At 70.2% G+C, this 26,567-nt stretch overlaps 5 protein-coding genes and 1 long non-coding RNA gene across 6 annotated transcripts; 3 read left to right on the top strand and 3 right to left on the bottom strand.

Annotated features, from left to right (window-relative positions):
- Positions 1-123: 123 nt before the first annotated feature.
- Positions 124-3,301, bottom strand: ADISSP (adipose secreted signaling protein). The gene is given in 6 exon segments (XM_065740149.1): positions 124-372; positions 785-907; positions 1,720-1,791; positions 1,794-1,857; positions 2,254-2,396; positions 3,209-3,301. Coding segments are annotated over 6 exon segments (522 nt in total). The 5' UTR covers positions 3,228-3,301; the 3' UTR covers positions 124-271.
- A 1,178-nt stretch (positions 3,302-4,479) lies between these two features.
- On the bottom strand, positions 4,480-7,436 carry SPEF1 (sperm flagellar 1). Its single transcript, XM_065740150.1, has 7 exons — positions 7,322-7,436; positions 6,107-6,218; positions 5,829-6,022; positions 5,487-5,621; positions 5,130-5,190; positions 4,903-5,017; positions 4,480-4,609 (listed from the first exon to the last, which is right to left on the bottom strand). The coding sequence occupies exons 1-7, from the start codon at positions 7,434-7,436 to the stop codon at positions 4,502-4,504; spliced, it is 840 nt and encodes a 279-aa protein (XP_065596222.1). The 3' UTR covers positions 4,480-4,501.
- On the bottom strand, positions 6,473-6,721 carry LOC136050951 (uncharacterized). Its single transcript, XR_010622442.1, has 3 exons — positions 6,689-6,721; positions 6,581-6,658; positions 6,473-6,499 (listed from the first exon to the last, which is right to left on the bottom strand). It is a non-coding gene; the product is annotated as an uncharacterized LOC136050951 (long non-coding RNA).
- Positions 7,437-9,288: 1,852 nt separating the features above from the next.
- Positions 9,289-13,497, top strand: CDC25B (cell division cycle 25B). Its single transcript, XM_065740151.1, is given in 18 exon segments — positions 9,289-9,526; positions 10,100-10,206; positions 10,318-10,369; positions 10,815-10,856; positions 10,977-11,013; positions 11,110-11,190; positions 11,290-11,340; positions 11,342-11,398; positions 11,492-11,525; positions 11,528-11,616; positions 11,901-11,975; positions 12,069-12,245; positions 12,337-12,432; positions 12,572-12,634; positions 12,726-12,824; positions 12,911-13,044; positions 13,124-13,235; positions 13,323-13,497. Coding segments are annotated over 18 exon segments (1,632 nt in total). The 5' UTR covers positions 9,289-9,341; the 3' UTR covers positions 13,464-13,497.
- A 534-nt stretch (positions 13,498-14,031) lies between these two features.
- On the top strand, positions 14,032-14,992 carry AP5S1 (adaptor related protein complex 5 subunit sigma 1). Its single transcript, XM_065740152.1, has 2 exons — positions 14,032-14,162; positions 14,579-14,992. The coding sequence occupies exons 1-2, from the start codon at positions 14,032-14,034 to the stop codon at positions 14,988-14,990; spliced, it is 543 nt and encodes a 180-aa protein (XP_065596224.1). The 3' UTR covers positions 14,991-14,992.
- A 4,439-nt stretch (positions 14,993-19,431) lies between these two features.
- On the top strand, positions 19,432-23,680 carry LOC136050950 (transcription factor COE3-like; the record flags this gene model as incomplete). Its single annotated transcript, XM_065740148.1, is given in 7 exon segments — positions 19,432-19,683; positions 20,157-20,272; positions 22,436-22,598; positions 22,705-22,762; positions 22,822-22,877; positions 22,996-23,069; positions 23,523-23,680. Coding segments are annotated over 7 exon segments (877 nt in total), but the record flags the coding sequence as incomplete, so codon positions are not given.
- Between the last annotated feature and the right edge of the window lie 2,887 nt (positions 23,681-26,567).

Here is a 26,567-nt window from a genome sequence, read left to right as displayed (position 1 = left end):
GGTTGGGGGGCACAGAACCAGGGGTGCTGCCCCACCCAGGGGTCACAGCTCAGCTGTAGCCCCCCCCAGGAGGGAACGTCGGACCCCTGGTTGGGCTGGGGGGGGGAGGGGAAAGCAGGAAGGATGCAGCGGTACAGCAGCAAGGATGCCCCCCCTCACCTCAGCCCCACACGTGGTGCTCGGGGCTCCAGGGTGAGCAGCTGTGGGGCTGGGATAGGCACGTGTGGGGGGAGCAGCCCCATAGCGGTGCCCAGGAAGGAGCAGGGCGGCGTCAGTCGAAGCCGTGCCAGTCGCTCTGCTCCGAGTCGTACTCCAGCTCGGCCCCCACGCAGCGCACCCCGTCCAGCAGCATCGGCGTGCCGTGGTGCCGGTCTGCGGGGTGCAGGGGGACAGGGACCACAGGTCAGTGTGCGCCCACCTGCACGGGGGGGGCACCCGGGGGCACGGCACCCCGACCCCAGGTCACCGCCCACCGCGTTGTATGGGGGAGGATGCTGGGCTGCCAGGTCTACCCACTGGGTTCTATTGGGAGCGGCTGGGCTGCCAGGTCTACCCACTGGGTTCTACTGAGGCTGGGCTGCCAGGTCTACCCATTGGATTGGATTGGGCTGCCAGGGCCCATTGGGTTTTATGGCGGGGGGCGCTAGGCTGCCAGGTCTACCCATTGGGTTGCCTTGCAGCTCACACCGGGCTACCAATATGCAAAGCCCACGGGAACTGTGAACCCCAGACCCCACCAAGCCCCATGAAATGAATCCCAACGATGGATGCCCTCAGCCCTTACCCATGACACGTGCTTGCACCACCACCTTGAGGCAGGAGCCGTCACCAGCCTCGCTAGCCAGGAGCATCTCCTCCTTCAGCACACCCTCCTTGTGCGCCGTGTACTCACACCTCACACTGTAGCCTGGACAGGAGGAAACACCTCGTCTGAAAGCAGTCAGGCAGCAGCACAGGATCCCCAGGGAAGTGGAGGGGCACTGTCCTGGGAGGGGCCCCAGAACCACGGAGATGTGGCACTGGGGGACATGGTGCTGTTTGCCCAAAGGCCGTGGTGATGGATATGGAAATACGGGGTGGTACTGCAGCGGAGTCTGGGCGGCCAGGTCTACCCACTGGGTTGCATTGGGGAGGACGCTGGGCGGCCAGGTCTACCCACTGGGTTGCATTGGGGAGGACGCTGGGCGGCCAGGTCTACCCACTGGGTTGCATTGGGGAGGACGCTGGGCGGCCAGGTCTACCCACTGGGTTGCATTGGGAGGACGCTGGGCGGCCAGGTCTACCCACTGGGTTGGGCTCTACCCCAACCAGGACCTTGCCTCGGAGGGTTTATCTGCTGGGGGCCGCGCCGTGCCCCTGGATGGGCTGGGATGGGGCTGGGCCGCTGCAGCAGTGCCCTTGCACCAGAAGGGTCGCAGCTCAGCACTTACATCGTGGGCGATCGCTTTCCCTCCCCCTACGCTGGGAAGATGAGCAAGGAGCACGGAGCCGGGCCGAGCTCCCCACGCAGCCCCTCGGCGCAGACAAAGAGCAGACAGAGCAAGTGCTAAAAACAAGAGCACGTGTGGGCAGTGTTTAGCAGGCTCCTGGCCTCAAACCCCACCAACAACAGGAGCACGGATTCCTTCACGCTGTCAGGACCCGCAGCCCCGCAGCACAGCTCTCCCCGGCTCCAGCCGGCGCCCGCCGCCCCCGCCCTCCCCGGGGGGGGGTCCTTACCTTCAGGCACCGCGGTGACACTGAGGACCCTGAGGTTGGGGTTGGGGAGTGGCAGAGCACAGACGTCCTTCCCAGGCGCTGCGATGGGGGCAGGAGGAACGTGATCTCGTACCTGTGCAGGATCTTCAGGAAGCCGACCTGGACGGGGACAGCAGCACTTGGGACCGAGTCACCGCCCCGCGGCCCCTCCGTGGGTGTCGGGACCCCCAGCAGCCATCACTCCCGGTACTTGGGGCATTAGGGGACGGGTCACCAGAGCCAATGGGATCGGAGGGAGGTGGGGAAGCCCTCTCCTGGGCTGGGGGCACCTCCAGCGGCCAGCAGCGGTGCCCAGCCCTGCAGGACGGGAGGGGACATCCCTCGGCCTGGGTGACGCTCAGCCGCAGCCGCAAAGGGGATTTCACATCGCGGCACCGTGGAGCCCTTTGCTCCTCAGGGAAAGAGGACGGCTCCAGCACTGGGGGGACCCTCCCCGCTCGCCCTCCCTGCAAGGACCCCGCAGCACAGCGCCGCTCCCCACGCCCCTTCCAGGACCTTGACCAGGACGTGGCCATCCCTCTCCTGCGTCACCATCACGGCCGAGTCGCGCAGCTTCTCGTCGAAGTGGACGTGGCCGGGGATGCCCTCGGCGGGCTGGCTCGGGGCGAAGCGCACGGCGCCCGCCTTGGCCTTGCTGCCTGCGTGGGGACGGGAACACAGCCCCTCCAGCACCGCCCCGAAGTGCCACCCCCACCCCCAGGGGCGTGGGGACCCCCGCCGGGCTCTGCAGCTCGGTGGGATGCCGTGCACAGCCCGGCTCCTGCAAGCACCGAGGGGGCGGGGGGGGGGGCACAGCCACGCTCAGGTCCCCGTGGGGTGCAGGAGGCACGGACCCCCCCCCCCGGTGCCCACCTGGCAGCGGGCAGCGAGCGGATTGCCGCCCCTGGAAGAAAGGGCTCTTAGTGCTGCGCCGCAGTGAACAGCTCGGGGCCGGGCCGGCAGGGAGCGCCGCACCGCGAGAGGGGGAGCGCGGCCGGGGACCCCCCCCACGCAGCCACTCCCCACCCCCCAACCCACAGCCGTGCGTTTGCGATGGAACAAAACGCGCCCGTGGGGCACAGAGCGCGGCACGGGGGCCGAGGTCCCAGCGCGTCACGGACGTGGGGCCCGATGGGGCTGCCCCACTGCCACCCGGGGCCGTTCTGTTCCATCCCGTGACCCCAGGACCCCCACCACCCCCTGGGTGGTATGGGGCAGCCCCCAGCCCGTGCCACGCTCCCCCTCCACACCGTGGCCGGGGCTGCTGCGTGGCCCAGCACCAAGTGCCACCCGCAGAGCGAAGGGCTGCGGGGGGGGGGGCTGCCCCAGCACAGGGGGTCTGTCCCCTCCTGAGGGGTCTTGGGACAAAGCCCACCCCCGGGGGGGGGTACGCGGGCCCAGAGGAGCAGCAGTGACCTCACATGGCCCCCCCGGAGCAGCCCCAAGGCAGCGCTGGGCACGCGCGGCTCACCCTTATCAGCTGCAGCCATGCGTCCGCTCGGCCTCGCCGGGGCTGGGGGGGCTCAGCGGCGGCTCCGGGCCATGGTGGGGCCGCGGGCGGACACAGCACCTGGAGGGGGGGGAAGGTGAGGGGGGGCAGGTGAGGGGGTAAAGGTGAGGGGGGGCGCGGGAAGGGGGGGGCACGGGGAGGGGGGGATGTAGCCCCCGCACACGGATCTCCGTTGCCCCCAGGACCTTGCAGCTCAGCAGTGAAGGTGATGGGGGGGGGGGGAACATCCCATGAGCGGGCCCTGGGAGCAAAGGGGACGAGAGAGGGAGGATGGAGCCCTGACCCCCACCCCACCCCTGACCCCCCAGGGGCAGCGGGGCAGCACTGCGCCAATGGGGGCACAGCGGCTGCAGAGGGAGGGAGGGGTGGGCTGGGGGGGGGGGGGGGGGGGGGATGGGAACGCAATGAGGAAAAAGGGAAAGGGGGGGAAAATGGGAATGAAAAGGGGAAAGGAGAAAAATAAAGGAAACGACAACAAAGCACAGAGATCAGAAAGGAACATAAAAATGAAAGCGAAAGGAAATGGGAAACAAAGGGGAAACAGCGAAGGCTTTCTTTTATAGAGGCAAAAATAAAGGGGAAACGGCACAGGAAAGAAAGGCGAAATAATGACCGCTCCGCTCCGCTCCTCCGCGACCCTCCGCTCCGCTCCGCTGCCCACTACCGGGACACGCCCCCGCCCTCCCATTGGTCCGCCGCCCAAAGGTCCCGCCTTCCCGCCCCTCCCATTGGCTCCGGCTCCCCAGCGTCCTCCCGGCGGGGTCGCGGCCGGGGGGCGGGACCGTCGCGCGGGGCGCGGCGAGAGGGCGGCAGCCAATGAGGAAGCGAGTGGGCGGGGCCGCGGGGCGGTGCAATTGCCATAGCGACGACCCCAGCCGAAAGCCCCGGGTCAGGAACCGCGCGAAGCCCCCATCCCCCCCCACGGCATCCCCACCCGGGACCGCGCGTCCGTGGGCGCGGAGAGGCGCGGGGCGGGGCAGCCCGCGGGGCCCGAGGCCGTGGGATCCTTCGTCCGCAGCGCGGCGACAGATGGCGGCCGCCCTGCAGCAGTGACACCACGCGGGGACGGAGCGCTGAGTACCGCGTGTTTCTGCCGCCGGGCGGCTCCGCGTGCCGGGCAGAGATCACCAACAACGGCTGTGGGAGGGGATTCACGAGCGGCCCCCGCCAGCCCACGGGGCCGCGCAGCCGGGGCAGCTCGGGCTCAGGGAGAGGGGCCGGGCCGTGCTCGGTGCCGCCGGAGCCGGGCCGTGCTCACGGCCGCTGGAGCCGGGCTCGCTGCAGGCTGCGGCTGAGGTCGTCGATCCGCGTGTCCTTGAGGCGCAGCAGCTGCTCCAGCCTTTGCACCTTCATCTGTAGGATCTGAGCAGAGCCGGCCCTCAGCCCCAGCCCCCCCCCGGCACCGGGAGCAGCTGCGGCGGACCAGGGCTTTGCACGAGTGACGTGGGCACAGTGCCGGGGAGCCGGGCCACGGCCAGGAGGAAAGGACCGGGGGGGGGGAAGCCGCTGGGAGAGACATCTCGGCCATCTCGGGACGTGCTGGCTGCCACCCGAAGGGCGAGCTGGGCCGGGGACAGCCCCGAGCACGCGGAGCCGTGGGGCACTGCTGGGGGTGGGGGGCACGGGGAGCGGCCGTGGGGCCGCTCGGGGCTCACCTGCACCGTCTCCTGTGCCAGGAGCAGCGCCTGCTCCCTCTCTGCCAGCTGCAGGCGGACGGCAGCCACGTCCCCTCCCGGAGCCGGGCTGCGCTGCTGGCGGCTCTCGGTCCCCCTGGGCAGGAAACGAAACGCTGCTCCCAACGCGGCACCGCCACGGCCCCGACGCTCCTCGGCGCCGGGGTCTGTCCCTCCGCGGGGACCCCCGGCAACGGCACGGCACTCACCCAGCGGCCGTGGGGGGCTCCTGCGTGCAGCCCCCGCCTCCGCTCCTCCCCTTGGAGCAGCCTGCCGAGCACAGAGGTCGCCCTGGAGCGGTCGCTTTGGAGGAGAGCTCCGGGAATCACGGAGCCCAACCGCCCCCGGGCACCGCAAGCGACCGAGGGCGTCACGCAGTGCCCCGGGGCCCGAAGCTCCCCGGCACAGCCCCGTGCCCCCGGCTCCGCCAGCTCCAAACGGCGGCACCTCCCTCCGTTAGCACCTGCCCCGCCCGAGCAGCTGTGCCCCACCGCAGCCCTCCCCGGGGGCTTGCAGCACTCCCCCCCCCGGGGCGCGGCAGGGAGGCACCCCGAGGTGCCACGTACCGGCCTTGGCCGCCTCCAGGTAGCTGATCTGCGCTGCCCGCGGGCCCGGCTCCTGCAGGGAGGAGAACTCGCATCGCGCCTGGCTCCACGCCGCGTGGGTGGAAGTGACCGCAGCCCCCACGCAGGGAGGCGGCTCTGATGTGGGAGGATGGGGGTGCCCGGCCCTCCATGAGCGCAGCGGGGCGCCGGTGAGGGAGGTTTGTTCCCACGGTTTGGTGTGTCCCCCCCCCCCCCCCCCCCGGCTTATGGCAGCGCCGCCGGGGCTGCTCAGGTTAATTCACGGCTGCAGAGTGAACCACGATGCTTCCCATAGCAACCTGGGTCGTGCCAGCCCTGCCCCACTGCCCATAGGGCCCCGCACCAGCCCTGCCCTGCCGCCCGGGGCCGGGCCGGGCTCTGCCCTGACCTGCCTCTGCTTCTCCTCGATCTTCTGGCGCAGCAGCAGCAGCACCTGCTCCACCGTGCCCGGCCGGCACTGCACGACCTGCCGGATCACCTCAGCGGGGACGGAGAAGTTCAGCTTGCTCAGGACCTTCCTAGAAAAGCATCCCCCAGACGTGCAGCCCGGAGCGCGGGGAGCGGGGCACCGCTGCCCCCCGCGGTGCTGCCCACCCCGCTACCTGTTGAGGTGGCCCCAGTTGGCCAACTTCTGCGGCGTGGAGCTGGCGGGCACGAAGCTGTGCAGCTGCACCATGGCAGGGAAGAAGAACTTCACCACCTCAGCCACCAGCACTGCGGACAGCAGGCAACGGAAAGGGCGCTGGGGCACCGGGACGCGCAGGGCCTGCCCTGCACACACGGCTTCCCCAGAAGGCCCCAAAGCTGGACACCCCCAAACCTGGACACCCCCAAACCTGGACACCTCCAAAGCACAGCCCTGACCCAAACTTGGACACCCCTGACCCCAAAGCTGGACACCCCAAAAGTTCAGCCCTGGCCCCAAACCTGGACACCCCCAAACCTGGACAACCCCAGGGCCTGGACACCCCCAAAGCTCAGCCCTGACCCCAAACCTGGACACCCCCTGACCCCAAACCTGGACACCCCCAAAGCACAGCCCTGACCCCAAACCTGGACACCTCCTGACCCCAAACCTGGACACCCCCAAAGTTCAGCCCTGACCCCAAACCTGGACACCCCCAAAGCACAGCCCTGGCCCCAAACCTGGACACCTCCAAACCTGGATAACCCCAAACCTGGACACCCCCAAAGCTCAGCCCTGACCCCAAACCTGGACATCCCCAAAGCTCAGGGCCTGGACACCCCCAAAGCTCAGCCCTGACCCCAAACCTGGACACCCCCCTGACCCCAAACCTGGACACCCCCAAAGCACAGCCCTGACCCCAAACCTGGACATCCCCAAAGCTCAGGGCCTGGACACCCCCAAAGCTCAGCCCTGACCCCAGGCCTGGACACCCCCAAAGCCCAGCCCTGACCCCAAACCTGGACACCCCCTGAGGTCTGGGTCTGACCCCAGGGCCTGGGACAGTTCCCAACCTGGACACCCCCAAAGCACAGCCCTGACCACAAACCTGGACACCCTCAAACCTGGACACCCCCAAAGCTCAGCCCTGACCACAAACCTGGACACCCCCAAACCTGGACACCCCCAAAGCTCAGCCCTGACCCCAGGGCCTGGACACCCCGACCCCAAACCTGGATACCCCCAAAGCACAGCCCTGGCCCCAAACCTGGACAACCCCAGGGCCTGCACTCCCCCAGGACCTGGGCCTGACCCCGAGGCCCACACTCTCCCTGAAGCCTGGGCCTGCCCCCGTGTCCCGCTCCCCCCCCAGGGCCCAGCCATGGCTCGGGGGGCCCCCAGCCCCGCACACCCCCATCGCTGAAGTCACGGGTGATGTTCCTGCGTGGCCGGGACAGCGGCACGGCGTCCACCCAGCGGTACAGTGCCCGCAGGTCGGCCTCGCGGCCTGCATCAGAGGCGGCCATGACGCCCTCCCCTCTCCATGGCAACGGGCCCGCGGGGCACGCTGGGAGCACAGCGCTGGTTGCCTGGTAATGGGGGGCCTTGGGGGGGGGGGAAGAGGGGCCTGGAGATATTGTGTGTGTGTGGGGGGGGGTTGTGATGTGAAGGATGGGGCCTGGGGGGGCTGGGGGTGCAGGACCGAGGTGGGGAGGGGGCTGTGTGGGGCACTGAGGGACTCCCAACCTTCCCCCCCGCCCCCCCCCCCACCTCGGTCCTCGTTAATTAGGGTAATCGTTGCGGCAGCCCTCACTGTGTGGTCATTAAGGCGAGCCAGCCCCCTCCAGCCCCTGGGGAGTGGGGGTTTAGGGGGTCCCCATATACCACCCTGGGAAGGGGGGGGGGCACAGACAGCGCTTGCCCAGGTCCGCCGTGGGGAAGGGGCTCAGCACCCCCCCCCAATCTGCTTTGCCCCCTCTCCTCACTTATTGGGGTGTGATGATGAATGGGGCTGAGCTTGAGACCCCCTCCCCCCCGAGCCCATCAGTGTGGCATTGGGGATGTTAGAAAGCACTACCCCCCCCCGCCCCCCCCCAGCCCCCGACCCCCAGCCCCTGACCCCTGGCCCCCTGCTGCCGGGGCTGGAAGCAATTACAGGGCCAGGAGCCCCTCACCCCTGCCGCCCCGCAGCCCCCCCGTGACCCCCACCCCCAGGGGAAATGCAGGACCCACCCCCACGACGCTGGCTCCAGCTGCCATGGGGCTGTGCATCCCCCACCCCGCTGCCCCCCCCCCCCCCCCCCCCGACCCTCCTGGCTGTGGGATGGGGTCTCCGCTCGCGCACCCCCTTTTATTTCCCCCTCTGAAAGGACAGAATGGGGCCGGGGACAATGGATGAAAGCGGCCACCCAGGAGCCGCTGCCTCCCCAGCGCCGCTCTGCATCAAAAGGGTGGGGGGGGGACCCGGGGGGGGCACCTGGGGGGGGCCGGGGACCCTCCCCATACGGACAGCTGGACGTGGTCCGTGCCCGTTGGGGTCTCAGCGGCCCCGGGGCACTGCTGGGGCTGTGTTAGAGACCCCCCCCCCCAGCCTTCCACCCCCATAATCCCCCTTAACCCTAAATCCTCATGCCCCCCAGCCCTAGAGGCCCCCCCACACCCATTCACTCCCAACCCCCCCCGTAATACCCCCATTCATCCATCCCCCCCATCCTCCCAAGCCCTAAAGCCCCCCCCCCCCTCATTCCCCTCAGCCTTAGAGACCCCCCCAAGCCACACACCCCCACCCCCAGGCCGTCCACCCCCAATAACCCCCCCAGCCCTATAGATCCCCCTCACCCCCAGCCCTCGGCCATCACCCCCCCCCAGCCATAGACCCCCATGCCCCCCCAGTCCTAAGACCCCCCCCCCCAGCCATCCATCCATCCATCTCCCCACGCCCCCCAGCCATCCCCCCCTCGATAATCCCACCCAGCCATCCCCTCCCATCCCCCCCCAGACCCCCCGCCCCCCATCCCACCCCTTCCCCGTAACCCTCCCGGCACACGGCCCCCCCCGGCCGCTCCCCGTCCCCCCCCCGCTCGGGGCCGCCCTGGGGGCGGTGCCCGCCTCCCGCTCCGCTCCGTGTTATTTTTCGAATATAAATAGGGCGGTGCGGGCGGTTCGTGCGGGCGTTCCCCCCCCACCCCGGCCCGGCCCCCCCCCACCCGCCGCCCCCCCCCGCGGCGGCCGCGCGCTTCTCTTTCCCCCCTTTCCTTTTTATTCTTTCATTATTTTTCATTTTCCCATTTCTCATTTCATTTTTTCTCTTTGCTTTTTTTTCGGCCTCCATTTTTTCCCTTTCTCACCCCCCCCCCACCCCGTTTCCCTCCCCCCCCCCCCCCTCCACCGCCGCCTCCTTCCCCTTCTTCCTCCGCCATCCCCGTAACCTCATGGCGGCGCGGAGCGGTCCCAGCCCCCCCCCAGCCGCACCCCCCCCCCGGCGCCCCCTCGCGCTGCCTGGGCTGGGGGCTCTGCGGGCGGGGGGGGCGGGGGGGGCGGCGGTATCGGGACTATCGGCGATGTCGCCCGTCACCACGTTGGCCCGCGACATGGACATGCTGACGGGGCTGGGCAGGTGAGGGGGGGGCGCGGGGGATTCCGGTTTGGGGGGGGGGGATAGGGTTGGGGGGGGGCTCTCGGGGGGTGTTGGATTCGGGGGTCGGTGGGGGGCTTGGGGGGTGAGGGTGATGGGGGGGCTTTGGAGGGCGGTGTGGGGGTGGGGGGTATTGGGTTGGGGGGGCTCTGGGGGTTGTTGGATTGGGGGGGTCGGTGGGGGATGGGGGGTCGGGGGGTGATGGTATGGGGGGGCTTGGGGAGGGAGTAATGGGGATGCTGGCTTTGTTGGGGGGTTGCTTCTTAAGGTATGGGGGGGGTCTGGGGGGGATGGTGGTTTTTTGGGGGTTCTGGTGGCTTTTGGGGGGTGATGGTGTCGGGGGGGTCTGGGGGGATGGTGTTTTTTTGGGGGGGCTGGGGGGGCTGGTGGCTTTTGGGGGGGCGATGGTGTTGGGGGGATGTTGGATTTGGGGGACAATGGGGCAACGGTGGGTTTTTTGGGGGGTGGCAGTACTGATATTCGGGGGGGACGTTGGGTGGGGTGGGGGGATGCAGTCTGAGCCCCGTGCCCCCACCCCCCCATCCCTGTGTGCAGCCACTGTGACACCCCCCGGAGGAAAATGCCGGGGGGGTCCGTGCAGCGCTGCCGCCTGAGCCGCGCTTCCTCGGGATCGTCCCAGGACTCCGAGAGCTCCGACGCGGGTGGGTGCCCCCCCCGGTGCCCCCCCCCGGTGCCCCCCACCGCCCAACCCTCCCCAGTGGAAGCACTCAGTGACCCCCCCCCCCCCCCACCTTATGCCTCTGTCCCCATAGGAGTGGGGTTGGAGTCCCCAACGGAGGAGGACCCCGAGGCCGTGGAGGAAATGTGAGTGCCCCCCCCCACCCTGGCATCGTGCTGGGGGGGGGTCAGGGCTTTTCCTCCCCCCCCAGCCCCCCCCCCGACCCTTTATTGCAAACGGTGGCACCCACACACCGCAATCCTGCTGGGTGGGGCGGGTGGGGGGGGGGCAGGAAGCTGCAGCTCTTCCGGGTAATGCTGGGGGGGGGAGGCTGAATGTGCCCCCCCAGCCCTGCCGGCCGTTGGCAGATGGCAGTGTGCGGGCAGATGGTGGGGGGGGAACATTAGCATACAGGTGGGGAGTGGGGCTGTGGACCACCCGCGTGCAGCCCCCCCCCCCACATCCGCATCCAGGATTGGGGGATGGGGAGTGGGGGCTCCGTGTCGTCCCCCCCCCCCCCCCCCGAGCTCAGGGGGGGTTTGGGAGGGGGGTATGGCTCCCCCAACCTCAGCCCCACTTTGCCCCCCCCAGCTTTGAGAAAGCGGTGCTGGAGTCCAGGAAGGTCATCATGGAGTAAGCACGGGGTGCCCCCCCTCCCCCTGTGCGCCCCCCCCCCCCCCCAGTACCCATGGGGGGGGGAGGTGCACCCCCCACCTCCTCCTCCATTCCCTCACCGTCCCCTTCCGTTGGCAGCAAGAGGTTCCTCGTCCGCAGGATCCACTCGCTGCCCGTAAGTGGTTGGGGTGGATCTGATTTGGGGGGCGGGGGGGAGCGGTGCAATCCCCCCTCCCCCCCCCCCCAAAAAAAAACCCACTCTGCCCCACAGCCGCAGCTCCTGGGGGGCAGCCCGGCCCTGCGCGACGTCTCCAACTGCAGCACGTGGGGTGGGGGGCAGCGCCGCCATGACGTGAGTGGGGCAGCAGCGCCGGGGGGGGTGGGGGGGGCAGACCGTTTGCTGTAAGGCTGTGCCCCCCCCCCCCCCAAAACCAAATCGTTTCCCCTGCAGGAGGGGTCTGTGTTTAAGAAGCCGGAGCGGCCGGGGCAGCGCAGCCGGGTGCTGCTGCCGGGGGGGGGCCCCGGGGAAGGAGTGCTTTGCACACAGTCCCGACCTGCTGGTGAGCTGGGGGGGGGGCTCCGACACCCCCAGACCCGGACACGGCGCTTCTCCATCTCCCAGCCCTCAGCTGTGGGTCGTATCCCCCCCCCAGTTTGACACCCCCGAGAAGGAAAACCTCGGTGCGGGTGGAGCCCCGTGGTGCTGCGCCGCTGCTCCGTGGGCGACCAGGAGGAGGACGACGGCTTCATGGACATCCTGGACGAGGACGACATCAAGGTGGGAGGGGGAGCTCCGCTCTGCCCCCCCCGGGGGGGGCACCCACAGCCCCCACGTGGCTGTGGCACCACAGGGTTCCCATGCCCCCCCCCCCCGTCCCACTCCCCTCCATGCTTCTTCACTCTGGGGGTGCAAGAACGGCCTGAGATGTGGGGCAGCAGAGCTCCTGCAGCTGGCAGTCCTGCCTGAGGGGGGGGGGGTCATGCTCTGCTCCCATCCCTTACCCCCCCCCCCAGTCTCTCCTCTCCTCCCCCCCCATCTCATCTCCCCCGTTGCACCCCCAGAGTGACTCGGAGGTGCCTCCGGGCATGGCCAGCCTGCTGACTGCGCCGCTGGTGAGGAAGGAGGAGGCAGAGCCGGTGGGTACAGCCCCAGAATGAGCCCCCGGGGGGGGTGTCCAGATCGCAGGGCACCAACACGGCCCCCCCCCTGCCCCCCCCCCTCCCCCACAGCGTCCCGCCAAGCGCAGTAAGTGCCGGCAGCTCTTCCGCTCGCCGTCCATGCCCAGCAGTGTCATCCGGCCCATCCTGAAGCGCATCGAGCGGCCGCACAACCACGACACCCCCGTCAAAACCAAGCGGCGCCGCAGCGTGGCCGGGACCCCCGGGGAGGGGGCGGTCACAGAGCCGGTGGGTGATGGGGGGGGGGGGTGAGAGGGGGACCCCCCCGTAAGGGGTGGTGCTGAGCCGCGGTGGGGTTTTGGGGTGCTGCTCCCCGCAGAAAGCGCGGCTGCTGCGCTCCCGCTCCTTCTGCCAGGAGGAAATTGAGAACATGTTGGCCAACGACCAGCGGGAGCTCATCGGGGACTTCTCCAAGGTGGGGACGGCGGAGGGGGGGCGTCAGTGGGACCGTGCCGGGGGGGCCGGCCCGTCACCGCAACCCGGCAGCGTGTCGGTGGGGGCCGGGGGGGGGGGGGGGGGCAGCCCCTGAGCCCGCGGCCCTTCCTGTCCTGCAGACGTACCTCCTGCAGACGGTGGAAGGGAAGCACCAGGACCTCAAGTACATCTCCCCCGAAATGGTAATGGGGGAGCAGCGGCCCTGCAGACCCCCCCCCACTACCCCCACCACTGCTCCCGTAGCCTGGGGGCTGACGCGCTGCCCTCCCGCAGATGGTGGCAGTGCTGAGCGGGCACTTCAGCAGCGCCATCGACAGCTGCGTGATCGTGGACTGCCGCTACCCCTACGAGTACGAGGGAGGGCACATCAAGGTCGGAGCCGCTCCCTGCGTCACCGAGCCGAGGGGTTTGTGGGGCAGGATGAAGGCACCTCGTCCTCCTCCTCCTCCTCCTCGCAGGGCGCCGTCAATCTGCCGATGGAGCAGGACGTGGAGGAGTTCCTGCTCAAGAAGCCCATCGTGCCCTTTGACGCCAGCAAGCGCGTCATCGTCATCTTCCACTGCGAGTTCTCCTCCGAGCGGGGGCCCAGGATGTAGGTTGGAGCGTGGGGGGGGGAGCAATGGGACCGCGGCCCCTTGTGACCCCGCTTTTGTCGCCATCTGCTTCCTCAGGTGCCGCTTCGTCCGGGAGAAGGACCGTGCCTGCAACGAGTACCCGCACCTGCACTACCCCGAGCTCTACGTCCTCAAGGGCGGATACCGGGAGTTCTTCCCCCAGTACCAGGTGAGCCCCCCACCCCGCCCCCCATCATCCCCCATCCCCGGCGGGGGCTCAGCCCCACGCGGCCGGGGGTCTGACGGGGCCGTGCAGACGCACTGCGAGCCGCAGGACTACCGCCCCATGCACCACGCCGACTTCAAGGAGGACCTCCGCAAGTGCCGCCTGAAGAGCCGCACCTGGGCGGGCGAGCGCAGCAAGAGGGAGCTCTACAGCCGCCTCAAGAACTGCTGAGCCCCGGCACCCCCCACCCGGCACCGCGGCCGCGGGTGGGCTTCACCGTGCCGGCCCTCGGGGGGGGGGGGGGGAGGGCTCTGCGGAGAGCACTTAAAGCTCCGAGTGCCGCCGAACGGAGCGAGGCCCTCGGGACCACCGAGAGGAGGGGAGGGGGGGGGGGCGGCTCCGGTTTGCCTCGGCGCTCAGCTCTGCGCGTGTGTGACCGCGCCGGTGAATAAAGGGACGGAGGCCGCGGTGAGAGCGGTGTCACGTGTGATGAAACCGGGACCGCGGGGGGGGGGAGGGAGCGGGACCGGGAGCCCCGTGCAGCCTGCTGCTGCCCACTTCCTCATCCGCCCATCTCCACCAATCAGCGCGCACTTCCGGCCAATGGCGGCTGGCCGGTGTCACGTGCAGGGTGCCGTCGCGGCATCCGGTCGCGCGCGCGCCCCGCCCCCAGTACTATCCAATCAGAGCCGAGGATTTTCCGTGCGCCAATCACGGCCGAGTTCCTCTAGTTCCTCTTCCCCTCGCGCTATCCAATCGCAGCTTCCCTTCCGCCTCACGTGACGCCTGGCGCGTTGCTATGGTGCTGGCGTTCGTGCTGCTGTCCCCGGGCGGCCGCCCCGCGCCGTGCCGCCTGCTGTACGCGCGCTCCTTCGGGCCCCCCCCGCACGACCGCCTCCTCCGCAAGGAGCAGCTGCTGGCGGTGGCCAGGTGAGTGGGGCGGGGGCCTGGGGGCGGTGGGACCCTGCCCCTGAACCCACCTCAGCGGGCCTCGCTGGGCCGTAGGATCCCGTAATGGGGGGGAAGGGACCCCCTAAGGGTCCCCCCAGTGTCGCGGGATCCCCGTGGCGACACCCCCCCGTGTCATGGGATCCTCAGGCCATGGGGCGCCCGGTCTGTGTGCCCCCCCGGGTCATTGTACCTCTCCCTATGCGCACCCTGGGGTCGGGGGGCACAGAACAGCGACCCCCCCCCCCCATTCCTGGGGTGTAGCATCCCCCAGCGGGCGCCAGCTGCGGGTGCGGGGATGGGATGGGGGTGACGTGGCCGTGGTCGGACCCCGTGGCGGTGTGGGGTAGGGGGAGGAGTGGGTCCTCACCCCATTTCCCCCACCCCCCACCCCCCAGGCAGGTCTCCAGCCATTGCCACCTGCAGCACGCGTCCTCCGGCCGCCCCCCAGCTTCACCTCTGCCCGAAGATCCCTCACCGCTCCATGCAGCCCCGGGGGGGCTCTTCCACCTTCCCCCCGGAGACCCCTTCCCCGGACGGGCGACGGTGACGTGGTTGGCGGCTCCGTCCGTGGCTTTGGCTCTGGTGTGCGAAGCCCACGAGAACCTGACGTTGGCCGAGGGCACGCTGCGGCTCCTGGCGGGGCGGCTCACGGCCCTCCTGCGGCCGCACGGACCCGGGCTCCTCCTGCGGCCCGAAGCCGCCGACCTCGTGCTCGACCGCCTGCTGCCCCACGGGCAGCTCCTCTTCCTCAGCCGGCCCTTCCTGCACGCCGTGGAGAGGGATGGGGGCGGCAAGGCGGCGCGCTGAGCCCTCCCTGGGGGGGGAAGGACGGGGAACCACGGACCGTCCGCGTGGGGAAGGCGGGGAGCTGAGAGCTGGAGGGGAATAAAGGTGGGAAAAGCGAGGACTGTGCTGCAGCTGGAAAAAGAGGGGGAGAAATGGGGGGGGTCAGCTGGTTCGGGGTGTGGTCCTTTGGGTTTTTGCTTCAGCCCCAGACTGTGGGAGGCTTTGGTGTGGTCCCCCACCACGTCCTCTCTGTGCTGGGGATGTGTGGGGTGGGTGAGAGAAGAACTGGGGAGCAGTGCTGCGAGAAGGACCTGGGGGTCCTGGTGGGCCAGGAGCTGCTCCTGAGCAGCAGTGTGCGCCTGCCGCTCCGGGCAGACCTCGCTGTGACCTTCCAGGACCTGAAGGGAGTGTATCGGATAGGACGAGGGGGAATGGTTTTAAACATGGAGGGTGGGTGTGAGGAGGAGGTTTGGCGCTCTGAGGGCGGGGACGCACTGCAGCGGGATGTCCTGGGGGGCTGTGGGTGCCCCATCCCCGGGGGCATTCAGTGCCAGGCTGCGTGTGGCTCACTGTGGGTCCTCCGATGCTATGGGGTCAGTGTGGGGCTGTGCACGCCCCATCCTTGCAGGCCCTCGAGGCCGAGCTGGATGTGGCTCTGAGCACTGTGCTCTGGTAGTTGGACCGTGCCCAGGGCCGGGCAATCGCTATGGGGCCGGGCGGTCGCTATGGGGCGGGCGGTCCCCGAGCGGTGCCCCTCTCAAAATGGCGGCGGCGCCTTGCCCTCACGCCTGCCCGCATCCAAGATGGCCGACGCGAGAGTGGGCGTGGTGACGTCACGGAGGAGGGGCCGCTCCCACGCCTCCACGTTGCCCTTATCCAACATGGCGGAACCCACGGGGATAAAGCGGCTCCGTGCCCCTACCTAAGATGGCGGATGCGGCGTCAAACACGAGGCGAGCCTTCGCGCAAGGCCCCTCCGCTACTCTCCGTCCGCGCGGCGCAACGTAACGTAACATAGGGGCGGAGCGGGAGAAAGCGAAAGTGGCGGAAGGAGCGTCGTAGCGGCGGCGGCAGAGCGGGAAGCCCGGCGGGAGGCCGAGCGGGAGGGGGGGGGGGTAGAACGGCGCCTTTCGGGGCGCGGGGCGGGCGCCCCCTGCCGGGCCGGAGGACTTCCACCCGGGCGGTCCCAGAACGGGGGGGGGGGTCCGCACCGTCCCCCTGGAGCCGGAGCCCCGGGACGCGGGGACCCCCACTCCCCACTCCGCCCGCGTTGAGTAGCGCCGTCGCGGGGGGGTTGGGACCCCCGCGCCCCCCGCTCCCGGCCATGCCGCGGTTGGAGGCGGTGGCCATCGTGGTGCTGCGGGTGCCCAGATGTGCAGTGGGGCCCAGATGTGTTAGGGCTGTGCTGTGTCAGGGGACCCCCAAAGGGCCATCCCAGAGCTTACGCTGGGGACGCACTGGGTGTACCCAAAGTCCTGGCTGTGTTTGGGACACGGGGGGGGGAGGGGGGGACACCCCCGTGGCCTGGCCATGCTGGGGGCACGCTGGTGCGAGCGCTGAGGGGCCCGGCTGTCCCCAGCCCCAGCTTTGTACCCTCGTGTGCCGCGTGCTCAGCCCTGCCAGTTTGGGGTGACCGTGGGGTGGGGCTGGCCCTGAGCCCGGCCAGTTTGGGGTGACCGTGGGGTGGGGCTGGCCCTGAGCCCTGCCAGTTTGGGGTGACCGTGGGGTGGGGCTGGCCCTGAGCCCTGCCAGTTTGACCACCGCCCTCGCAGGTGAGCCGGGCAGGGGGAGCTCCCCACGGCCCCCCCCCCCCCTTTCCCCCCCTTTCCACGTCCCTGCCGTGGGGAGGGCAGCGTAAGAGTGGGATGTGGCGGTGGGGTTGGGGACGGGGCTGAGCCTCCCCCCGTAGCGAGAAGCAGAAAGCAGCAGTGCTTTCAGGCAGCTGGCATCGGGCGGACCGTCCCTTACTGGGATGGCATTTGTCCCCCCCCCCCTCCCCCCCCCCCCAGCTGATCCAGAGGAGCCCCGGGGGCTCTCACTGACCCCAACCACAGTTTGCAGGGGAAGGGCTCCAGCACACGCAGGGTGCTGCCTCCCCCCCCCACGAGCCCCCTGCCCTCACTCAGAGCTGCCCATCCCTGCCCTGCTGTTTCCTCCCCAGGCCAGCTGTGCATCTGCTCCGAGTGCGCGCTGCTGATGCGGGCCCGCCTGGAGCCCCCCCCACCAGGACAGCCCCCCCCACCAGGACAGCCCCCCCCGGCACCGTGCCCCACGGGGACGGATCCCCCCCCAGCACTGTGCTGGCCCGGAGCTCAGCGCGGCGCAGCAGCCCCCAGCCCTCCTAGCACAGCCACCCCAGTGCCGGGGGGGGGGGGGTCTGAGACCCCCAGGATCGGGCTTTCCCCCCCCCCGGGGTTTGTGCAGGGAGCGGGGGGGCCGGGCTGAGGCCCAAACCTGCGGCCCACGGACTCTTTTTTGCAATAAATGTGGAGTTGAAGCCACGTGCAGCCCCCCCCTCCCCCAGGCTCTGCCTGCCACGCTGCCCACTCACTCGTGCCCCCCCCCCCCGCGTGGGCTCTGGTTGGCTCCGGGCAGCCCCAGCTGCCTCCCCCAGCTCCGTCCCCAAACCCAGTTTCCCCACTGCGGTGGTCCCGGTGCTCTCAGCCCAGTGTGATGGGTAGCGAGGTCCGGGGGGGGGTCCCCGTCCCCCGGTGCTGGGGGGGTTCAGTGCTCTGCACGCAGTGGGGCTGCGCTGTGGGGTCGCGGCCCTTCTGGGGGCACCCAGCCCTTCTTTGCTGCCTGGAAGGTGGGAGGAGGGGGAATCCCAAGGGCCCGGCCCCCCCCCAGACCCCCCCCCCCCCCGCTTCCAGCTCGGCCCCACCCCGCACTTATCCCGACGCCGTGTCCCTGCGGGGCCGCAGCCCATTAACGCCAGCGGGAGCGGGATCCCTCCCCCCCCCCCCCATCCCTCCACCACCGCCGCCCCCTCCCCCCCCCCGCGGGGTTCAGCGCCTCTGGGGGGCAGCGGGGGTCAGCCCCTGGGGTCTGGGGGGGGGGGGTCCCTCCTGTGCTACAGTGCGGTGCTGGGGGCTGTGCCCCTGTGGGTATATCTCCCCCCCCCCCCGCGCTGCCGGGGAACACTGCTCCATCCCCGGGCACTGCCTGGAAGTGGGAGCCGGGGGGGGCGGGGGTGGGGGGGGCTGAGGTGGGGGGTGGGGGGGTTGGGGGGGGCCCTTCGGTGCTGCCTGTCCCTGGGATCTCAGCGGCGGCAATGGGGAACAGGAATGGGGTGCGATGCGGGGGGGCTGGGGGAGCGCTGATGGGGGATGGAGGGATGGAGATACATGGCGGGAGGGAGGGGTGGAGGGAGGGAAGGATGTGGGGGTAGAGGGGGGAAAGGATATGGGGGGGTGGAGGTATGGAGGGATATAGGGAGGGATGGAGGGATATAGGGAGGGGTACAGGGGAAGATGGAGGGATATAGAGATGGAGAGATATAGAGACAGAGGGATGTAGGACTGGATGGAGGGAGTGAGGGAGGGATGGAGGGAGTGAGGGAGGGATATGGGGTGAAGGGAAGGAGGAAGGGATATAGGGGCAGATGGGGAATGAAGGAAGGGAGGGATGGAGGGACAGAGGGATGGAGGGGTTTGGGGATGGAGAAAGAAGGGGGGGATGGATGGAGGGAGGATGGACGGTCAGCTGGGAATACTGGGAGATGGGTGGGGAGGAATATGGGGAGGAGGGAGGGATGGAGGGATGGAGGGGTGGGTGGTGACCCCTCAGGGCTGCCCCCTCCCGCAGCAGTGGGCAGCAGGAGCTGCTCATGCTCTGGATTTTGTCCCTTCTGGGTGTTCAGCTCCGTCTCGTGCTGCAGTTGGTGGGGATGAAAGGGGCCGGGCCGGGCGTTGTCCCCACGCCCGCGGGGGGGGGGTCGGGGGGGCTGCTTTTGCTCCCAGGATTGGGGTCCTTTTGGGGCGTCTTGGGCAGCGCAGTGGGGTCGTTCCGCGGGTTGCTTTGGGATGGTCCGGGCAGGACCCGCAGGTCCGGGGTTGGGTCCTCGGAGGGAACCGCGGGCGGTGCGGGGGGGTCGCACCCACAGCCCCCGCTCCGGGTCGTACCGGGGGGTCCCGGGCAGAGCGTTTCCCGGAAACACGCCGGACCGATTTGGGATCCTGGCGGGGTATCTCAGGGGGCGTCGCTCGGCGATACCCCCATACCCACGCTTGCATCGGAGCATCCCCGCCCCCCCCCCACCGCGGTATCCCCCGGGGGGGCCGTCCCCCTTCCCACCCCCCCCCCCCCTCCCTCGGCTCTGTCCGCGGCGGCGCTGCCCGCGGAGCCCCTCGGCGGCGCGGGGAGGGGCCGCTCCTCCCCGGAATGATGTCAGCCTGCCCGGCCGCGGCCCCCGCCTCCCCCGGCGGCTCCGGCCCTCCCTCCCCGGGGAGGCGGCGGCGGCGGCATGGCCCGGGCCGGCGGGGCGGCGGGGCCGCGGCGGCGGCGGGTGCTGCTGCTGATGGTGCTGGTGGCGGCGGGGGGGCGGCGGGGCCGGGGGGCCGCGGGGGGCGGACGGCGGCGGGGAGGAGGGGGGAGCGGCCCCCCGGGACCCCCGCCCGGCCCGGCCCCCCCCGGCCGCCCGCTGCTGCTGCTGCTGCCGCTGCCGCCGCTCCCGACGCCGCCGCCGCCGCCCCCCCGCGCCGCCGCCGCCCGCCCGGTAACGAGCCCCCGCCCCGGGGAGCGCCGGCCCCCTCCCGCGGCCCTCCTCCTCCTCCTCCTCCTCCTCCTCTGCCTCCATCCCTCAGCCCTCCCTCCGCTTGTCCCCCCTCCCTCCATCCCTCCCTCTCGCTTCCTCCTTCCACTCCTCCATCCCTCCCTTCCATCCCTCCCTCCCTCCGCCTCATCCCCTCCGCTCCACCTCTCCCTCCCCCCCTCCCTCCCTCCCCCCTTCCCTCTCCCTCATCCCCTCCACTCTCCCTCATCCCCTCCACTCCTCCCCCCCCCTTCCTCTCTCCCCGCACTTGGCTTCCAACTTCTCCAACCCTCCCTCCGCCCGCCCCCCGACTCCCCCCCCCCCCCCGAGCCCTCCCCTCCCTCCCGGCCGCCCAACAGCCGCAGATGCCGCTTCCCCGGCGGTCGGGACGGCCGGCACCTGCCCGGCTCTGAGCCCGTGCCATGTTCTCGGTGCAGGAGGCGCTGCCCCGGGGGGGGCTGCCCATGAAGGAAGAGCCGCTGACGGCCGGGCTGCCCTCCGTCAGGTGGCTGCAGGGCACCGGCATCCTGGACGCCGGCACGGCCGCACAGAGGTAAGGGACTGCGGGCTCTGCGGGTGCCCCCCCGCCCCTCGTCGGCATCCCGGGCACCGCGGGCACCGCGGGACCACAAGCATCCCGGCTGGCATGGGCAGCGTGGGTACCACGCTTACCTGGGGTACCACAGCCCCGTGGGCATCCCGGGTACCACCCACATCTCGGGTACCACAGCCCCGTGGGCACCCAGGTACCACAGCCCCGTGGGCATCCCGGGTACCACCCACATCTCGGGTACCACAGCCCCGTGGGCACCCGGGCACCACGGCCCCCGGAGGACCCCGGGCTCCACAGCTCCGCTGCAGACAGCCCCAAAGCCACGGGCATCCCGCACCCCATGGGCACCCCACGCATACTGGCACCCCGGGCACCCACCGTCCGCAGCATGCTGGTATCCCCGGGCACCCTTGGGCACCCCCAGTGCCTCGCACCCACTGGGGACCTCCGGCACCCCCCGTGCCCCACGCAGCCAGCACTGTGGGTCCAGCAGCCGCAGCCCATGCGTGCACTGCGTCCCCGCGGTGTCCCGGCTCTGCCCCATACACACAGTGCTGCAGCCCGGACCCACAGCTCCACGTTTCCCCCCGTGGGTTGGGGGCTCCGTGAGCGGGGGGCAGCGCTGGCAGTGTGTGGGGTGCTGGGGGGGTCGGGGGGTCCTGGCTGGGGACACTAGGCTTGGGCTCTGCGGGTGTAGGGACGCGGCTGGCACTTTTGGGGCTGTGCTGGTGTTGCCGGGACCCCAACCCCACCACCCCACACTGGAAGCTGTGGGGGTCTCCACGCAGGTCCCCCCCCCCCCCCCCGGCAGCTACACCGTCCCCAAAGCTCCAGCACTGCCCAACCGAGTGCCCAGCACCGAGGGTCCAACCCTGCCCCGGGAGGGGGGGAACGGACCAAAATGGGGCACGGAGAGGTGCACCCCAAAACTTCCCGGGGCACGGCGGGATCCCCATATGCCGCTGCGCATAGGAGGGGCGCGCAGCCCCCTGCCCGTCCCTGCGGTTGGGGGGTCCCGGCGTGCCCCCCCCCCCCCCCCGGCGCTCCTATAGGGCAGAGGATCCGCGGTGCCCCCGCTCCCATGGGCTCCGCGAATGGAGGACGGTGCTTTCCTGTAAGAGGCGCGCGCCGGTCCCATTTGCTAGGAAATGCTCTGATTGCCTTTAATAATTAATGGCAGCCGGGCTCGGGCTCTGGGCAGCGCTGGGAGCGGAGATGCAGCCATTACCACCCCCCCCCCCAACCCCCCCCCCCGATGCGCTTTAGGGCCAAACCTGAGGAGGTGGAGGGGCGTGAAATGCCGGGGGGGCTGTCCCCCATCGCTGGGGCCGCACCGCGTCCCATTGCCCAGAACCCCGTGGTCGGGATCCGTGGGGACCCCCAACTCCACCCCCGGCAGCCGGGGGTCCCGGGGGTACCCACACGTGGAGCTGGACGTGGCGGGCCCGTCTGTGGGCTGGGGGAGAGCCCCCACACCCCCCCGGCTGCGGTGGGGTTCATCCACGGGTGTTCCCATCCCACTCAGCTCCGTGGGTCAGCGCTGATCCCCCAGACCCTGAGCCCCGGGGGGGTGGGGGGGGAGGAGGGTCCCCGCATTTGTGCCCCCCCCAGCGCTGCCCCTCCGTGCACCCACAGCAGTGGGGTCGGGGTCCCCACGGGGCGCTCCTGGGCCCGCAGCATCGCGTGGGAACAGCTCTGGGGATCCCGAGCTCACAGCACTGGGGGCCAACGTTTGCCCCCCCCCCCCCCCCCCTCACTCAACGCCCTCTGTGTTTTCAGTCGCGGAAGCGGAGGGGGGGCGGGGGGGGTCACACCTCCGTGTTTGTGTTGGCTGCACCGCCCCACTGCTGCCGAGCGGCTCCGGACCCCCCCACGCTGATCTGTGGGGCGGCCGTGACAGCCCCGTGGGGACGGGGCCCACGCGTTGGGGCGGGACGAGGGGGGGGGGTCGACCCCGGCTGCATCCTTACGGGGACAACAGTGGCGACCCCAGGGCGGGGGGGTCCACACGTCCCCCCCCCCCCCCGGGAGCATCCCACGGACACCGGGATTGCCCCACGCGGCCCCGAGGCCATCCCGGGGGAGGGGGGTGGTGAGGGGAAGGGGCCGCGGGGGCCCGCCCCGCACTCACCCCCCCTGACCCCCCCCCCCGTCTGCCCGCAGCGGGGTGGGCCTGGCCCGGGCGCACTTTGAGAAGCAGCCGCCGTCCAACCTGCGCAAGTCCAACTTCTTCCACTTCGTGCTGGCCATGTACGACCGGCAGGGACAGCCCGTGGAGATCGAGCGCACCTCCTTCATCAACTTCGGGTGAGGACGGGACCCCCCCGCCCCAATTAGCAGCTCCCCCCCCCCCCTCCTCCTCCAGGGATGGGGCTGCACGCAGGGCTCGCCCCCCCCCCCCCCACACAGCGCTGCCCCCTTTGCAGGAGCAGAACGGAGAGAAGACCAACAACGGGATCCACTACCGCCTGCAGCTGCTCTACAGCAACGGTGGGTGCCGGGGGGGGCGGGGGGCGCGGGCCGGGCTGACCCTGCCCTGTCCCCCACAGGGGTACGCACCGAGCAGGACCTCTACGTGCGCCTCATCGACTCCATGTCCAAGCAGGTAACGTCCTGGGGGGGCTGGGGGGGGGGGGGGGGGGGGAGGGGGGTCCGCGCGGCCCACGGGGCACACGCGTGGGCTGCTTCCCCCCCCCCCCCCCCACGCCGCGCTGTGTCCCCAGGCCATCATCTACGAGGGGCAGGACAAGAACCCCGAGATGTGCCGGGTGCTGCTCACCCACGAGATCATGTGCAGGTACCGCGGGGGCCGCTCCTGTGTGCCGCCGTGTTTGTGCCAATTAGCGCTCCGTGCCGCCGCGGCTAATTGATCTCCGGGAGCCGCGCTAACGAGGCCTCGGCCGGGCCCCACCCCCACCCCCCACCCCCACCCCACCGCGCTCCTCGGGGCTCGGCCGTGCCGCGTCCCCGTGGGGTCGCAGAGGAGCGCGTGGGGTCCATCGCGGCCCCGTGCCCACGGCAGAGCCCCGTGTCACGGGGGGGGGGGGTGCAGCGGTGGGACCCCATCCCCTGTGTCGCCGCGCAGCCCACGGCCCCACCCCTCCTCCATCTGCAGCCCCCCCCCGCGGACACGGACCCCTCCCTGTGGGGCAGGACCCCCTCTCCCGTGCGTCGGGGGTGGGTCCGGGGTAGGGGTGCGGTGAGGGGGCTGTGTCCCCTCCCCCCCCCTCATGTCACCCCCCGTCCTCAGCCGCTGCTGCGACAAGAAGAGCTGCGGGAACCGCAACGAGACGCCCTCGGACCCCGTCATCATCGACAGGTACGGGGGTCCCGGGGGGGGGAGGGGTCCCGGCGCCGCCTCGTTAGCGCTAACGAGCCGGGAGCCCCGCTGCTCCCCGCCCTCTGCCGGTCCCGGGGGGCACGGGCCGCACCCCACCTCCGAGCCCCCCCCCCCCGCCCGCCCCGCGGGACGCTGTCCCCGCGCCCCCCCCGCCGCCAGATGGGGCCGCGCCGTTCGCTGTCAGCGCGGCGCTTCCGATGCGCTTCAAACAGATAAATAATACAGGCGGCCCTCGGCCTCCTCCGCCTCCTGCGCTGGGGAAGCATCCGGCCCCGGCGCGGTGCCACGTGACCCCGGGGGGGGGGCACCCCCAGGTTCTGCTGCGGGGTGGGCGAGCGCTGGCAGCCCCACATAGTGCTCGGGGTCCCCCTGTGTGCCGTCCATCTGTCGTGTGGGGCTGGGCGGGTGATGCCCCCAGGACCCCCACGCAGGGGCTGACCCCCCCTTCCCCCCCCCGGGATACCCTGGGAAGAGGACAGAGTGCGGTGGGGGTCTCCGCCTCCATGTGTTGGGACATCATGGGGCTCTGGTGGTCAGGGGCACCTCGTGGTCCCTTGGTTGCATCCGTCTGTACATCCATCCATCCATCCCTCCCTCCATCCATCCCTCCATCTGTTCCTCCATTCCTATATCCATCCATCCATCCCTCCATCCCTGGCCATCCCTTCTTTTCTCCATCCATCCATCCCTATATCCCTCCATCCCCTGTATCCCTCCCTCCATCCCTGTATCCATCCCTCCATCCCTACGTCCATCCCTCCATCCCTACGTCCATCCCTCCATCCATCCCTACGTCCATCCCTCCATCCCTACGTCCATCCCTCCATCCCTACGTCCATCCCTATGTCCATCCCTCCATCCCTACATCCATCCCTCCATCCCTACGTCCATCCCTCCATCCCTACGTCCATCCCTCCGTCCCTATATCCATCCCTATATCCATCCCTACGTCCCTACATCCGTCCCTCCATCCATCCCTCCGTCCCTACATCCATCCCTCTGTCCCTATATCCATCCCTACATCCATCCCTCCATCCCTACATCCGTCCCCCCATCCCTATGTCCATCCCTCCGTCCCTATATCCGTCCCTATATCCATCCCTCTGTCCCTATATCCATCCCTACATCCATCCCTCCATCCCTACATCCGTCCCCCATCCCTATATCCCTTCCCCCCTCCCTATATCCCTCCCCCCCTCCCTCCACCCTTCCTTCCATCCCTCCCCCCCCCCTTGACCCCTTCCTCCCCTCACCCGCAGAGCCCCCCCCGCCCCCCCCGCGGCCGCCCCCCACCCCCGTCCAGCTGTGCCCCATCCAGCTGTGCCGCGGCCACGTGTGCTCTGTCCAGATGCGCGTCCCCCCCCCCACCCCAACCCACGCGGCAGGAACTCCCTGCACACCCGTGGGCCGCAACCGCCGCACCGCGGCCAAGAGAAACGCCCGAGGACCCCCCCACACCCCCCCCCACCTCCTCCTGAGTACGTGGGCACGGGGCCGCTCCCACCGGGGCCCTAACCCCCCCCTCCCCGTGTCCTCCCGGAGCCCTTTGGGGGCTGAGCCGGACCGGACCCCCCCCCGCCCGTCCCACCGGACCCCCCCGGCCCATCCCACCGCCCCCCCCCCCCCCCCCGCTCCGGTCCGGCCCCGCCCGGCGCCGCCCCCCCGCCCCGCTCCGCCCGTCCCCACTGCTTTGGAGAGCCCGCTAAGTGCCCTATCAACATGTTAATCAAATTACTTAGGAGCTAAAATTGACGCTGTTCATTAATTATACAAGATTATTCTAATTGCGAATTCAAATTTATGCGCTCGGAACAGAAGGTGTTCGGCAGCGGGGCCGCCAATTTGCATATTCGATGGGGCCGCGCCGCATTAACGGATGCTAATGGATGCGCCCGGCTGTATTTATAACTCCCGGCCCCATAGGCGAGGGGGCGCGGGGCGGCCGGGCCGGGGGGGCCGCTCCCGTCACTCTCCCGTCCCCCCCCCCCCCCCTTCCTGCCGCTGATTACCACCTGCGAGGCCGCGGGACACGGGGGGGTCCCCCCTTCCTTGTCCTGGCCACGAGACCCTGGAGGGGGGGGGGGGGATGTGGGGCTGCCTCCTGACCCCCCGCCCGACCCCCCCCCCCCGTGCTCGTCGGGGTGGGGGCCGAGTTGGGGGGGGGTCGGGTGGAGTGGGGAGTGATGGGGGGTGTGCCGGGGGGTGCTCGGGTGGGTGCTCGGGGTGGGGGGCCCCAATGGAGGGATGATCAGAGGGGGGGTTCTGGGGGGGGAGCATCACTGTGGGACGCTGGGGGGGGCGGGAGTGGGGCGGAGCACTGGGATGATCAGACAGCACCAGGACGGGAATGGGGGGGCAGGGATGGGGTGCTCAGGGGATACTGGGCTGGGATGATGGGGATACTGGGGTGGGATGATGGGGATACTGGGCTGGGATGATAGGGATACTGGGATGGGGTGATGGGGGTACTGGGCTGGGATGATGGGGATACTGGGATGGGATGATAGGGATACTGGGATGGGATGATGGGGATACTGGGATGGGATGATAGGGATACTGGGATGGGGTGATGGGGATACTGGGGTGGGATGATGGGGATACTGGGCTGGATGATGGGGATACTGGGATGGGATGATAGGGATACTGGGATGGGATGATGGGGATACTGGGATGGGATGATAGGGATACTGGGATGGGGTGATGGGGATACTGGGTGGGATGATGGGGATACTGGGCTGGGATGATGGGGATACTGGGATGGGATGATAGGGATACTGGGTGGGATGATGGGGATACTGGGGTGGGATGATGGGGATACTGGGGTGGGATGATGGGGATACTGGGGTGGGATGATGGGGATACTGGGGTGGGATGATGGGGATACTGGGCTGGGATGATGGGGATACTGGGCTGGGATGATGGGGATACTGGGATGGGATGATGGGGATACTGGGC

The sequence above is a fragment of the Cyrtonyx montezumae genome, unplaced genomic scaffold, assembly GCF_038088225.1.
Source record: "Cyrtonyx montezumae isolate F1298 unplaced genomic scaffold, pur_monq_1.0 scaffold_255, whole genome shotgun sequence".
NCBI classification, from domain to species: Eukaryota; Metazoa; Chordata; class Aves; order Galliformes; family Odontophoridae; genus Cyrtonyx; species Cyrtonyx montezumae.
The sequence above is the reverse complement of the archived record's forward strand: the minus strand, read 5'-3'. Positions and strand labels throughout refer to the sequence as shown.

Coding starts and splice junctions, on each gene's coding strand:
- AP5S1 (XM_065740152.1), top strand. CDS start 14,032: ATGGTGCTGGCGTTCGTGCTGCTGTCCCCGGGCGGCCGCCCCGCGCCG. Junction 14,163..14,578: donor CAGCTGCTGGCGGTGGCCAG/GTGAGTGGGGCG, acceptor CCCACCCCCCAG/GCAGGTCTCCAGCCATTGCC.
- SPEF1 (XM_065740150.1), bottom strand. CDS start 7,436: ATGGCCGCCTCTGATGCAGGCCGCGAGGCCGACCTGCGGGCACTGTAC. Junction 5,191..5,486: donor CCTGGAGGCGGCCAAGGCCG/GTACGTGGCACC, acceptor TGTGCTCGGCAG/GCTGCTCCAAGGGGAGGAGC. Junction 5,018..5,129: donor GAGCCCCCCACGGCCGCTGG/GTGAGTGCCGTG, acceptor TTTCCTGCCCAG/GGGGACCGAGAGCCGCCAGC.